At 43.2% G+C, this 14,632-nt stretch overlaps 2 protein-coding genes across 4 annotated transcripts in view; one reads left to right on the top strand and one right to left on the bottom strand.

The window, feature by feature from the left end:
- The window catches only part of frmd5a (FERM domain containing 5a), a 112,699-nt gene extending 98,806 nt beyond the window's left edge, over positions 1-13,893 (top strand). Inside the window, exons 7-14 of the mRNA XM_020457078.2 lie at positions 1,143-1,230; positions 1,480-1,568; positions 2,480-2,543; positions 2,769-2,860; positions 3,581-3,655; positions 4,161-4,229; positions 4,323-4,429; positions 8,286-13,893. Coding sequence (XP_020312667.1) covers positions 1,143-1,230; positions 1,480-1,568; positions 2,480-2,543; positions 2,769-2,860; positions 3,581-3,655; positions 4,161-4,229; positions 4,323-4,429; positions 8,286-8,869 — 1,168 coding nt within the window. The 3' untranslated portion in view covers positions 8,870-13,893. The remainder of the gene's footprint in view (positions 1-1,142; positions 1,231-1,479; positions 1,569-2,479; positions 2,544-2,768; positions 2,861-3,580; positions 3,656-4,160; positions 4,230-4,322; positions 4,430-8,285) is intronic.
- blm (BLM RecQ like helicase) overlaps positions 9,202-14,632 on the bottom strand; it is a 35,418-nt gene continuing 29,987 nt past the window's right edge. For all 3 annotated transcript variants that reach the window (XM_020457076.2, XM_020457075.2, XM_020457077.2), the window contains one exon: positions 9,202-14,569. In XM_020457076.2, coding sequence (XP_020312665.1) covers positions 14,359-14,569 — 211 coding nt within the window. In that variant the 3' untranslated portion in view covers positions 9,202-14,358. The remainder of the gene's footprint in view (positions 14,570-14,632) is intronic.

Below are 14,632 nucleotides of genomic sequence, written 5' to 3' on the forward strand. Positions count from 1 at the left end.
GATGCAAAACATATTTTTTTGTGACTAACAAGATATAAGACAAAAAAACAGAAAACTTGAGCGTGCATAACTATTCACCCCCCCAAAGTCAATACTTTATAGAGCCACCTTTTGCAGCAATTACAGCTACAAGTCTCTTGGGGTATGTCTCTATAAGCTTGGCACATCTAGCCACTGGGATGTTTTCCCATTCTTCAAGGCAAAACTCCTCCAGCTCCTTCAAGTTGGATGCATTCCGCTGGTGTACAGCAATCTTTAAGTCACACCACAGATTCTCAATTGAATTGAGATCTGGGCTTTGACTAGGCCATTCCAAGAAATGTAAATGTTTCCCCTTAAACCACTCGATTGTTGCTTTAGCAGTATGCTTAGGGCCATTGTCCTGCTGGAAGGTGAACCTCCGTCCCAGTCTCAAATCTCTGGAAGACTGAAACAGGTTTCCCTTAAGAATTTCCCTGTATTTAGCGCCATCCATCATTCCTTGATTTCTGACCAGTTTCCCAGTCCCTGCCAATGGAAAAACATGTTTTTCCATTGGCAGGGACTGGGAAACTGGTCAGAAATGAAGGAATGATGGATGGCGCTAAATACAGGGATGGTGTTCTTGGGGTGATGAGAGGTGTTGAGTTTGAGCGTTTTCCTTGATGGCCAAAAAGCTACATTTTAGTCTCATCTGACCAGAGTACCTTCTTCCATATGTTTGGAAAGTCCCCCACCTGCCTTTTGGCGAACACCAAACATGTTTGCTTGCTTTTTTCTGTAAGCAAAGGCTTTTTTTCTGGCCACTCTTCTGTAAAGCCCAGCTCTGTGGAGTGTACGGCTCAAAGTGGCCATATGGACAGATATTCCCATCTCCGCTGTGAAGCTCCTTCAGGGTTGAAACAAGTGCTTTTTTTCATTTCACTTTACAAATTTGGACTGTTTTGTTTATGTCCATTACATGAAATCCAAATAAAAATACATTTAAATTGCAGGTTGTAATGCAACAAAATAGGACAAATGCCAAGGGGGATGAATACTGTTGAAGGCACTGTAGTTCTGTCATAGTTAATATTATTTATGCATTTTACCTTTGCTTCTTTCTTTTCATAGACCTGTATTGATGTTAAGCTTCTTAATCAGACATTGATGCTCTCTCTCAGTGGCCAGACACCTGACACATCAGAGCTGAATTTTCTCCAGAAAGCCCAGATGCTGGAGACATATGGTGTGGATCCTCATCCATGCAAGGTTGGGTGGCCAATTCTCACACACTGCTGCTTCAGTTTAAGACATTTGCATTAAAATACCCTGTTTCCTCTACTTGATGTTTGAGGTCTCTCTTGGTAGAATGGATAATGCATTGCTAAAGCAAATGGCAGCACACATGCATCTACACAGTCATACAGTATGTATGTGTGTATTTGATACAGGTATCTATTGTAGGTCTATTGTGTTGTGCCATAACAATGTGAGACACTGTTTTTTTGTGTATGACAGGATGTGTCTGGAAATCCAGCCTTTCTTGCCTTCACCCCATTCGGATTTGTCGTGCTTCAGGGAAACAAGAGGGTTCATTTTCTCAAGTGGTGAGTAGAATGATTTCTGCTCTAATGCTGATTTCTGGGGTGGCAGGTAGCTTAGTGGTTCGAGTGTTGGGCCAGTAACCGGAAGGTTGCTAGATTGAATCCCTGAGCTGACAAGGTACAAATCTGTCGTTCTGCCCCTGAACAAGGCAGTTAATCCACTGTTCCTAGGCCGTCATTGTAAATAAGAATTTGTTCTTAACTGACTTGCCTAGTTAAATAAATAATCCTAAACCACATACCACTGCTGGTTCTACATTCACAATCAGTGGAGTGTGTCCAGCGGATTCTCTCCTCCTGACCAGAGGGCCAGCATGCATATAGGTGTCCCATTGTCTTAGTTAGTCGCTTCTATTCTGGGCATATGATTTCACAGGCCTGTCTGTTAGAAATCAACTTGTTTTTAAATGCACAAGGAAAATACATGTTCTCAACCACAACAAAGAATTGATCATGCATTCAGCAGTGACTGTAAGAATCCTTAATGACATACATGGATGAGTGCTGTGCTAACATACTATTCCATACAGCCCCTCTCATTAAGCCAGTAGCCCACTATATTGGGTCTGTAATAGTTAAATATGAGTTAGATCTTCACTCCTGATATAGAAATCCCACCACCTAATTCAGTACCGTATGTCTGTAATACTTACAAATTCTGGCCAAGCAGACAATGTGAATGTCACAATGTGTTACAGCATTTACAGCTGCTTTGTTTTTTTTATCTTCGGCATATTCTCCCATCCCATGTCTCCAGTTTACCTGGGGTATTATCAGATATGTGTTCTGTTAGCCAAACATGGAGCTCCATTGCTGTTTGTGTGGTCTGCTAGTGGTTGTGATTAATTTTTTAAGAGCTTGTGGCTCTCAATGCAGTTGGTTGTGTGAGTAACTATCCCCTTCCTTGTGGGCAGGAACGAGGTGACCAAACTGAAGTTCGAGGGAAAGATATTCCATATATATGCAAATCAGAAGGAGGTGAGAGCATAAATTATTGATGTGTTGGGGGAGTCAAGTATAGAGAGCAGCGCAGTGACTGTTCTATGGCCAATACTCTCTGAAAACAGGTCTTGGAGATAGCATGTTCTAGTCATACCACAGCCCGGTGTGTTCAATAAACAGCAGTAGTAATAGTAATGACTCTTGAAACTGAGAAACTGTTAGGGTGTTTTATTTTCCTGCACATTTATTTCTAATGTGCAGGACAAAAAGATCATCTTGACGTACTTTGCACCAACACCTGAGGCCTGCAAGCACCTGTGGAAATGTGGAGTGGAGAACCAAGCCTTCTACAAGTAAGTGTTATTCTTCCTCTAAGTCATAGCTATACACTTTACTCCAGGGCATCTGTGAGAGCTATCTAAAGAGGGCTCTCCTCTCCTCTGACCTTGAAGTGTCCTGAGAGCAGCGTTGTCAGGCTGTTTATGAGATAGGGAATGAGACGTGAGGCAACGGTGAGCTTTTGTGAGTTAGTGTGCACTGGGACATGCCAGTGAACCCTGCGCGGCTCCTCCAGAGAAATGAGTGCTCCTTCCGTCTCAGCCATGGCTGATTGTGTGTCCTCTCCCCCTACCTCTGGGAGGTCCCCTCCCCCTGCAACACATCAACACAATGACCAGAGAGAGTCTAGTAATGGATGAGGGTGACAGGGAAGGTTGCTGAGGAGCATGTGGGTTGAGGGAGTGCTCAGGTGATAGGAGATAGAGAAAGGGGGGGCAAACATAGGGCAGCACAGCACCCACAGAGATGGAATTAGTATGTGTTTGCATCCCAATATTACTCTTTATATACATCACAGAAGACTGAAATATAACAAAAATATTTTTTTTAAATATAACTGTTTGACATAGAAACACCAAAGATGATGAATTATGAAATTATGAAAAATATGAATAACATTCCACCCGTGAGGCCACTAGTCATTTGACTGCAGCAACAGGCTATAATGTAAAAAGTATGATGTCACCCCTCTTCTCTTTCCTTTCTTCTTCTCCACCTCTCTTCCCCTCCATCAGGCTGGAGAAGTCGAGTCAGGTGAGGACAGTATCCAGCAGCAACTTGTTCTTCAAGGGGAGTCGTTTCCGCTACAGGTACAGTAAATTATGACAGTAAGTAGAGGGCACTGCAGATAGCCCACAGCTATGCTGGAGAGGGCCCTGCTGTAACGTCAGTCTACTTTACCTGAGCCAGGACACAGAGGGGACAGGGAGGGGGACAGTGTTACATTCAGAACAATGTTTCAGCATTCATTTCATTTCATTCCTTTCACATCTGTGAATGCTGAAGTGCTAGGAGCAGGGAAATAACTTTAAAATGACTGGTTCTTGTTACTGGAAATCTGAACTTTCTAATGGTTTATAATAGCTACAGTATGTTGAGTCCATTATGTTATGATGAAAGGTTGAGTTTGTGTTTCAATCTTTTGGAAAATAAATAATATTGCAGTGTAGTCTGGAGACGGTGATTGGGTTAGAGAGAGTTGGGTTCACCAGGTTAATCTAATCTCAGTTCTTGTGTACTGTACTGATGCTTCTCACTGAACTGCTCTGTGTAGTGTGTGGCACCAGGGAGCTATATTATTGTGCTTTATTGTAGTGGACGAGTGGCGAAAGAAGTGATGGAGCAGAGTGCCAAAATCAAACGAGAGCCTCCAGAAATACACAGGTAAAATCAATGCTATTCACTAGATGTCAATGTGGGCACTGTATCATCCATCTCAGATGACATGTGTGTGTGTGTGTGTGTGTGTGTCCACAGGGCTGGCCTGGTTCCCAGTAGAAGCTGTCCGTCCATCACTCACGGGCCGCGCCTCACCAGTGTTCCACGCACCCGCCGGAGAGCCGTCCACATTTCCATCATGGAGGGTAAGTGTTTGACCTGACCCCTGACCCACTACTCCCCTCAGTCAACACTGGCACTCCATAACAATCCCCACGGTCATGTTATGGACAAAGGTGAATCATTGTCCCATAAGAGCCTTTAGGAATGTGGACAGGAGTGACACAGCTCTATATTGTTGTCTGTATCCAAATGAACACATGTACAGTAATCTGGATAGTTGTGGAAATGGGTCGCCATGCTTTAGTTTGGGTCTAAGGTTTTAAAGGTAATCTGTGGATATTTCAATGGAGGGTGTTAAATCCAAACGTTTTTAAACGTATCAGGTCCTTGCTCCTATTTGGAAGTATTTTATGCCCCCCCCCCCCCCCCAGAACACACACACACTGTAACCTGAGCTAAGCCATGCCCCTGCTTGTGGGAGTGGAGGGCTAAGTCACAGGTGTGTGTGTCACTCAGGCTGGTCTATTTCAGTGCGAGCTATCAGCACTAGGGGTGTGTGTGAGCGAGGAGTACAGTGCCAGTACAAGGGCAGCTGGTGCAGCCGTCAGTCAGTCCACCTACTCTGAACCCAGGGGCCTGGGGCCTGCGGTTGGGCCTGCCCTGCTCCTCCTCTCTCACACATGTTCTGACCTGCCTCTGTCCTCTATCCCTGAGGCTAACCTTACAGGCTGACACTGCAGCATGGGCTCAGGTGAACAGGAGCAGCAGGACTGAAGACCTGTCCTTGTCACAGCTGAGTCCCTGCCTGTCTCCCAAATACACAGTACAGTATGTACACCTGGCTATACACTCTATGCTGCTGCAGTAGAGTGGAGAGTGTGAGTGAAAGGGTCTGGTGCTGTATGTATCAGAGAGTTATGACAAGCTCTCACCTGTCAACCGTTACCCCCCTGCCTGTGCTGACTGGGTGTCTTACAGTAGTATTAATACCCTTGCTGAAAATAGCCAAGGCCTTCCTCTCCATGTATGTCACTGCCCTGGGTGGGGCCTGGACATGGCCAGTGCTGGTCGTCTGAACACTGCTACAGCAGGACAGTCGCTCTCGCTAGCTCTCATACTGCCAGCCAAGACTGCAGCCATTGGCCTAACACATAAAGCGAGGCCAGCGCACCGCTGGGGCTCTGGGACAGGGTCCACCAGGATAGTACACAGACGTGCATGCTTTGAGCTTTTGAAGACACCACCATGGTGAAGTGTCTGATCCGCATCACCACACGGGTGAACGTCCACCTGCGGATGATCAACCACTGCTACCGGGATGTAAAGGTACGCGTGCTGAGCCTGGGACCCCGGATGCTTGGCAAGGCCCTGGGCGTCCTGCCCCTCTACCCTGCCCTCACTGGGCAGGAGCCTGGCAGCCTCTCCCCCCTGCCTCCCCCCATCTTGCCTGGCACCCCTCTGCCCGATGGCTGGCCCCAGTCCAGCACCCCGACAGGTAACCTCATCATCATCACCCTCCTGGAGTGTTACAGTGACCAGCTCCCTGTGTGTTAATTCACTCCCACCTCATCAATGTTAACAGAATGGAAATGATGCTATGCCTTTGATGTCTGATCCTCTAAATCATATGGTCCTTGGAGGGCCTTTGTGAACAGTCTTTGGATCTATTTCTTGACCTCTTTGAGTTTCATCGGTTCATTTATCCTTCTGCTGGTTTAGAGGAAAGGTAATCTGTTTATGGGTCTTCTTATTCTGGTTGTAATGGTTGAGGTACAGACTAGTGAGGTGATACTGCTTTGTTGTTGATTTGTGAAGGTATGATTTGATTTTGAATTCAGGTAAATATTCAGGTTGATATTTTTTACGTTATTTTGGCCTTTGGAGGATTTTGACTAGCTTTACGCTATGTCCTCCGGAAGATATATTGTGTAATGAAATGTCTATAGGTTGCATTTTGCAATCTGCCTTGCAACCAAGCATATCCTAGGATGTACTGAAGGAGATTACCAATGAGTAAAGATGGCCTCTCACTGCCACCCATTACAGAGGCATCCTGCTTTTGCTTTTGACAGGATCTCAGCAGTCAGCATGGCTTAACAGAGCTGGCCTATGGATGAAAAGAACACATATGAGCATTAAAGGAAAGATTCACCCATTTTGAATGTTATATGGTTTTTGAGCATTTCTGAGTGATGTTCTATCTGAGCTATTTTCCATTCAAGAAGGCAGAAATACAGCTGGAATGTTTAGAGGTCGTATGCCTGCTTAACAGCAATAGCTCAGATACACATGAAAACATGAAATTACCCCGGGAATCGATAGAACATCACTCAGAATGGGAGATTCTTTCATTTCAAATATGCCTCATCATCAGGAGATGATATCCCTCTGCCTCTATGAAGGTGTAATATTTCTGCGGTGGCTGTCTGAGGATTGGAACGGTCAGCGCAAGCTCAACTCTTTCTCATCCGCAGTGACATCTGTCCTGTAGCTCGTAAAAAGAGAATATACACTGAACAAAAATATAAACTCAACATGTGAAGTGTTGGTCCCATGTTTCATGAGCTGAAACAAAAAATCCCAGAAATGTTCCATATGCACAAAAACCTTATTTCTCTCAAATTAGGAGTATTTTTGTCTGTAATAAAGCCAGTTTGTGGGGGAAAACTCATTCTGATTGGCTAGGCCTGCATTCCCAGTGGGTGGGTCTGGCTGCCAAGTGGGTGGGCCTATGGCATCCAAGACCAATCCATGGCTGCACCCCTGCCCAGTCATGTGAAATCCATGAATTTAAAGGGGCTGCCCTCCATCTCTACATGAAATCCTAATTAATTTATTTCAATTGACTGATTTCCTTATATGAACTGTAACTCAGTAGAATCTTTCAATTTATTGCATGTTGCGCTTATATTATTTGTTCAGTATAGATACATTTGCATATCCTTTTGGTATATTGAAAAATGCTGCATTTGCTTTTTGTAGAGTAAGCATGCGATCACTAATGAGCTAGTGTAACGATGTGCGCTGAGAGTCGGGAAGCATGTTTAAGGAGTGTTTTAATAAATGAACAGAACATAATACAAAATAAGACACACTAACAGCACACAGACATAAATAATAACACCTGGGGAAGGAACCAAAAGGAGTGACATATATAGGGAAGATAATCAGGGAAGTGATGGAGTTCAGGTGAGTCTGATGACGTGCAGGTGCGCGTAACGATAGTGACAGGTGTGTGCCATAACGAGCAGCCTGGTGACCTAGAGGCCGGAGAGGGAGCACATGTGACAGCTAGCAACCTTTAATGCATCCTAAGGCTTACTGTAGGCTACCCCAGAGACCAATACTGTGTAAATAATTATTAAGAAAACTTTTTTTTTAAACTCTTATTTGAGAATGACCAAATGCTTTATGTGGGGTGTTTATTTATAATTGCACGTATCTTATTTATATTTATTTATATGTTGTGGATTATGATGTTCTCCCCCTGCTATTGTATGAACCTCACATTTTGTGGGAATTATAACTCCCTGCATGTAGGTTGAAATTAGCAATACTTAGTGAGTGTTATTATTGTCTGAAAAATAAACCTACCCACTGTGATTTTCAAGGTTTATACAAGGGAGGGCTCAGCGTGCTGTGGGACTAATGAACAAGCTGCTAATCAGTATGGAGCATGTGCTTCTTGAGCTCTCTGTCACTGGACATTCCCCACTCATCAGACCTTCATCTATAATAGATCAATGGTTCAGTCCAGAGTGATGTTCATATGATCCATCATTAAGCAACTGGATTGCATTATGTTACTGTATAAACACATTGATATCCACTCACATGGTTGAAACTCAATATCTTATTAGGTGTTAGCACTGTAGTGTTGTGTACTGGAAACCCCCTCTGAGTCTGTTTCCCTCTCTCTCCACTCCCTGCCCTGGACAGGTCTGGAGTCGTTGCGTGACAGTGCCCACTCTACACCTGTGCGCTCTGTGTCCCATGGGGACTCCTTCATGCCGCGCTCCCGCAGCCTAGCCAGGGACGCCAGCGAGGGCTCGGCGGTGATCTCTGACGAGGCCTACAGCCCCTCTGACAGCATGCTGCCTACCCCTGTGGCAGAGCACAGCCTGGAGTTGACCGTGGCACGCCAGGTCAACGGAGCCCCCTGCAGCATCAAGGAGGAGAAGGAGTCGGAGGCAGGCACCCCCTCGTTGGGGGATGCTGGCGACTTGTCAGACAGTAGAGCGACGGTTGAGGGTGCAGAGGGAGCCTCGCCGCTCAGCGAAGTGGAACAGGTGAATACGTTTGTTTTAAGTGTCCTCCGTTTGCTTCTTGTGACCATTGGACTCCTCTTTGTCTTGCTCTTCCTCCTCATCGTCCTCACTGAATCCGACCTTGACGTTGCATTTTTACGTGATATCCGCCAGACCCCCGAATTTGAGCAGTTCCATTACGAATACTTTTGTCCCCTCAGGCAGTGGTTTGCCTGCAAGCTCCGCTGGGCGGGCAGTTTGCTCATTAACAAATGAGAGAGAGCATGAGGCCGTAGAGTGCGTAAGCCCAGACGATTAAAGCTCCGGAGAGATGGAGGGCAGTCCCTTTCCAACCATGAACCCAGCTTCTCTCATGATACTCCTGGAATCACTGTGCCAGGAGTTTCTCTCTCTCCCTCCATTTTGAGTTACTCCCCCCTTTTTCCCCTTTGTTTTTTACAAACCCAGAAGACATGTTTTTTTTTTTTTTGAATTTCAGGTCATTTCAGGTATTTTATTTTTTCAAAAAATATAAATGAAAAAATAAGAAACTGAAATTAAAGAACTGAAGTATTTTTTAACAGGAACAAGACATTTTGTTGCAACGAATGAATGAATGTTGCCTACATTTACTATGTATTGTTTGGAAAATAAATTGCATTTGCATAGGGGAAGAATGTGATGCAAGGATATCAGGGAAGCCACCAAGTCATCGAAATGGTTCAGAATGAAGTGAAATGAATACAGCTTTGAAAAGTGTTCAGTGAAGTAGACAGTCATGCCTTTTAAGATGAAGAAACATCCATCCCAAGCCATACATCTAGAATGGTTTTCATTGATCAGAACAAAGCGCAAGTGATTGAAATTGAGTAAGTCGGGGATGATTACCAAATGCCTTTTATGAAGAAAAAAGTATATGATATGAAGAACGTTTTAAATTCGAATTGTTTTAAAGTTATACTTTAGTGGAAATACAATAGGTGTATAAAGTAGAAGCTGTGAAGTTGAAATCCATTTGAAGTTTTTATAAAGGATACAGTTAAATTAACCAGTGACCATGGTGTTATGTGACCCCATAGTGTCAGTAACTGTTGATGATCAACATCTTGGAAACACTCACTAGCACCAATAGGACCAGTCTAGGTAGATGTGCAATACTCTTTAGGTTAAATACTCCAGTACTTTTGAATGTGTGCATTTGTTTTGTCATATTTCTTCATTTTGTTTTATGTACATTTCTTGATTATGTTAAGATCTGTTGAAATGTATGATTTCTTTCAGTTCCATATCAACCTTGCTCTTCATTTTTGCGTATATTATACTGTAATTAATTGTTAGTATAAGAATAACAATGATGTACTTTTTGTACAAAGTAGTTTGTTTCCTATTGACAGTTTTTCCATGTATATTTTTAACAGAACTGAAATGATATTTTGTTATTGAAGATGAAATTATAATTTTTTTTAGCTCTGTGTTTCAAGTGAGGTCTGGCATTTATGGACATATATGAGAAGGGGTTGACTCAAAAACTGGGCTTTTATCCAGATCCACTCCGTATAGATCACAACTCTCTCACTCCACCAGCATGCATACTTTTTAGTTGTCAAGAGAGCTATTTAAAATGCCCACTGTAGGCCAGGAAGGCACAACAGATGGTGGAGGAACATATATACATATTGTCAAAAGTAGACTGGACTACAATACCAACAGAAAACATAGTACTCCAAAGACAATGCAGATTGGTCAGTCGTTTTCCACGTTTTGAGAGGTGTCTGTGCAGACTATTCTGTCTCATAGCTCAAGGGAGCAGTAATTCTGCTGTCATGGCTGATATTGGGTCAAATCTGTTTTTGTGGGGTTTCATCTCTACCTCCTCTACTGTACCTGGTCCAGGTGTGTGTGTTGTGTGTTTGTATGTAGGAATGTAACACACTTCAAGCTGATAATGTGAAGTGTTGACAGATAAAAAATATGGTCTTATTTTTTTTAAAGTGAGAGAAAACGATACAGAAAGATATTGACAGAAAGAGATTGAATGAGAAAAGGTAGAGGTTCAAGGGATGTGAAAATAAATGAGCACTGATGAGTCGACCAGCCTCACATGCCACGAGGCCGGTACGAGTATAATCAAAGGGGAATGCATATGTGACCATTTGGTGCTCATGACTATTGGCTGCAGCCATTCTTGTTTTGGCCTGTTATTTAACACCATGACCTCCACAGAGTTGCTCCATGCTCTGATCCCCCAGCGGTGCTGTTGCCTGCTCTGCCCTGGGGAGCCCAGCCTGGGCCCATGTATCCAGAGCACTGCATCCCCTGGCCCTGAGTGTAGTCTGTCCCCCAACAGGACCCTGCTAGTTGAAGTAGACCCGGCAAGGAAGACACTGCAGCATATACTAGTCAATGCTACGGCTGGGTGTCTACTGTGGTCCTAGACATTTCAGTTCTTAACCCTCCATCAACAGTGTGGGGCCCAGACATCTGCTGTGTGAAATACCCATGTTTATGGCAGAGGTGTGCTAAAAGCAGCCCTTAGTAGCAAATCTGGTGCAGTAACAGTTACGTACCATAGAAAGGCAGAAATTCCTGAGTCAAATATGCATGCTCCTTATGCTCGTGTATCATGCATGCACTTCCAATGAACAGCACACAAAGATAGAGGATGACTTGAAAGGTTGAATTTGTCTGTACCTGGATGGGGAGTGTTGATCCAGTATGCAAGATAACAGTACTTTTTTGTTATTTTATACATTCATATTTCCTATTTATAACTTGCCTAATGCTAAATACTGTAAATGTCAACAAGACAGTTCCAGACAGTCTGTTAGTGTTACTTCTTAAAGGTCAGGGAACTGGAAGAGAAAAAAGGTCAATTGATGGTCTATGTTCGTACACATTATCAGCATTATGCAGCTTTAATGTTCTTTCCAAGCATGCAACAATTAAGGCAGCATCATTCAATAAGCAATAATCAGTCAAATTGTAAGAGCAAATGGACATAGAAATGTAAACAGAAGTCTTACACTGGACATTGTGCTGTTTTTTTGCAGTGTCAAAAATCAGTTGACTGTCATTGTATACTACATGGTCAAAAGTATGTGGACATCCCTTCAAATGAGTGGATATGGCTATTTCAGCCATATCCCTTCAAATGAGTGGATATGGCTATTTCAGCCACACCTGTTGCTGACAGGTGTGTAACATTGAGCACATAGCCATGCAATTTATTGTGAAGTGGAAACGTCTAGGAGTAACAACGGCTCAGCTGCGAAGTGGAAGGCAAGCTCACAGAACAGGACAGCCGAGTGCTGAAGCGCGTAGCGCCTAAAAATCGTTTGTCCTTGGTTGCAACACTCACTACTGAGTTCGGCACCATTGGACTCTGGAGCAGTGGGAATGCATTCTCTGGAGTGATGAATCACACTTCACCATCTGGCAGTCCGACAGACTAATCTGGGTTTAGCAGATGCCAGGAGAACACTACCTGCCCCAATGCATAATCCCAACTGTAAATTTTGGTGGATGATAAATAATGGTTCGGGGTAGGCCCCTTATTTCCATTGAAGGGAAATCTTAACACTATGGCATACAATGATGTTCTAGATGATTCTGTGCTTCCAACTTTGTGGCAACAGATTGGGGAAGGTCCTTTCCTGTTTCAGCATGACAATTCCCCCGTGCACAAAGCGAGGTCCATACAGAAACGGTTAGTAGAGATCTGTGTAGAACAACTTGACTGGCCTGTACAGATCCCCAACCTCAACCCCATCGAACACCTTTGGGATGAATTGGAACGGCGACTGCGAGCCAGGCCTAATCGCCCAAAATCAGTGCCCGACTTCACTAATGCTGTTGTGGCTGAAAGGAAGTCCCTGTAGCAATGTTCCAACATCTAGTGGACCAACTCCAGAATGAGATGTTCACATACTTTTGTCATGTAGTGTAATTACATTACCAACAAATTAGAGCTCATGGTACGCGCCTTTTCCTTTTTCATAAAACACAGTAATAATGTAAAATGAAGAGTTATTATTCTTAGTATGTACCATATTTTATAGATGTTTTTTTCCTTCCATTGTTAAAGCTCTTATTGGGATGTTGGAATTCATTGTGACCGAAGGGTCTTTCCCGTGCCTGGAATCTTTAGTCCCTAACAGCTCTGCATTTTTAACAAAGGGGCAAATGAGTGAATGGACAGAGACAGATGCAGAGTACCCTCCTCATAATGTATGGACTACCCTTTAATCTCACAGGCTTAAATGGAAAACACTGTTTACTATGTAGCTGTTGTTAATGTAGGGTGGTGGTTACTGATCCCATGTGATGTATGGTCGGCACTTACGGCAGAGTGAGTCATTTGTGTATCTGAGGGAAAGTTATGTAGTTCTATATCCGTCTGAATCTGTACAGGCACGTTGCCTCTGAAAAACCTTGAATCTGTACAGTACATTTGATCTGGTGATGTCATGTTTACATTAGTTTCTTTGATCTCTCCTGGGAACTGGCTGTAGTACTTGTTTGTCTGGTAGATGTTTCAGACTCTTGCTGGTAGTGTGTAAAACAATAGGGGATTTCTGTTATCTTTGGACAACTGCCCTGGTTTACATATAGTATGTTAGAAATCATTATGGAAACCACAGACTAATAAATAACATTGATTGGCCATTACTCTGATTAAAGGAGGTACAAGATATTCTACATGACAGTTTGCCAATGACATGAAGATGAAATAGTAGTCAAGTGAAAAGTACAGCTTGAAAATTAACATGCCAGCAGATGAGCTAGTTTAACTGCAAAAGGTAAATGGCATTGAGCGGTCTTTTCCTGAAGGTCCCCTTTACTCCCACAGTAATGCTACTTAACAAGTATAGGGCAGACAGAGCTACAGCTATAGAGCTGAGGGAGTTAATAGAACCAGTCATTATTATGTCACCTTGTTGTAATATGCTTCCACCCCATCGCCAGCTCCCAAGCAAACACTCACACAGCTGTGCATATACATGTAAATAAGTGTATATGCACAGCTGTGCATATACATGTAAATAAGTGTATATGCATACGTGTCTGTAGACGTGTCTTATGTATCTTTCTCTCTCCAATGAAGGTTGCTGTTTATTTACGTAATATGAATATACAAATGTGCCAAATCCAGTTCAGATCCATTCTGAATCCCATGTTTATACTGTAGAAAACCTTCTGTACAAAACAGTATACAATATTGTTTCTCTCTGATAGTCCCTTGTAACTGGTGCCATTAAACTATTCAAATTTGAAATAAACATTGAATAAACATTTAAAAATGGGCTTCTTGTGGTTTATGGCTCTTCAATGCAAATTACACTTTTTTTTTTTAAAGCTCAGATTATATAGTGCCATCTACAGGGAACATTACACATTCCATGCTTTTGGGTAAATGAAAGTACAGTATTAAGGGCGTGGTTCAAAACAAAACACAATTTCCCATATTTACCTTTTCCAGAAACCAGTATCACATTTAGGAATAATTTATGAGCCTTTATTAAAAGTGGAAAACTTCACGTCAGAATGGATAAGAAATACTGCTAAAGAAGCAAAAAAACAAAGACTATTGAAGACGCTGTACAGAAACACACATTCGTGCAACAGTTAAAATGAAACAAGTAAATAATTTACAAGTAAATTGGAATCAAATTGAACCCCAGTCTCAAATCCTCTACTAACTAGGAGTTTCCTTGCTACTCCAAAATCCATCTGTTAGACTCCAGGTATGGCCAGGAGTTATACTCCTACAGTACAGAGAAGGATGGTTTGAGGAATGGCCGGCTGTTTGTTTGTGGTGTGGGGAGGGCCATAAAGCCGGGCCTCCTCCCCACTGGGCCTGCTGCTGAAGGCCTTGAGCCCCGCCCTGCTGCTGACGCACGTCCTGCTGCTGACCCCCGGCCTTTAGATCCACCTCTGGAGTTGGACCCTGTCCACGACCCATTGTTGCTGTACTTCCTACACCAAGAGACAGGAGTGCAGAGAATGAAACAGGTAAATGTAGATGCCAGATAGTATTCT

This window comes from Oncorhynchus kisutch, linkage group LG22 (assembly GCF_002021735.2).
Source record: "Oncorhynchus kisutch isolate 150728-3 linkage group LG22, Okis_V2, whole genome shotgun sequence".
NCBI lineage: Eukaryota > Metazoa > Chordata > Actinopteri > Salmoniformes > Salmonidae > Oncorhynchus > Oncorhynchus kisutch.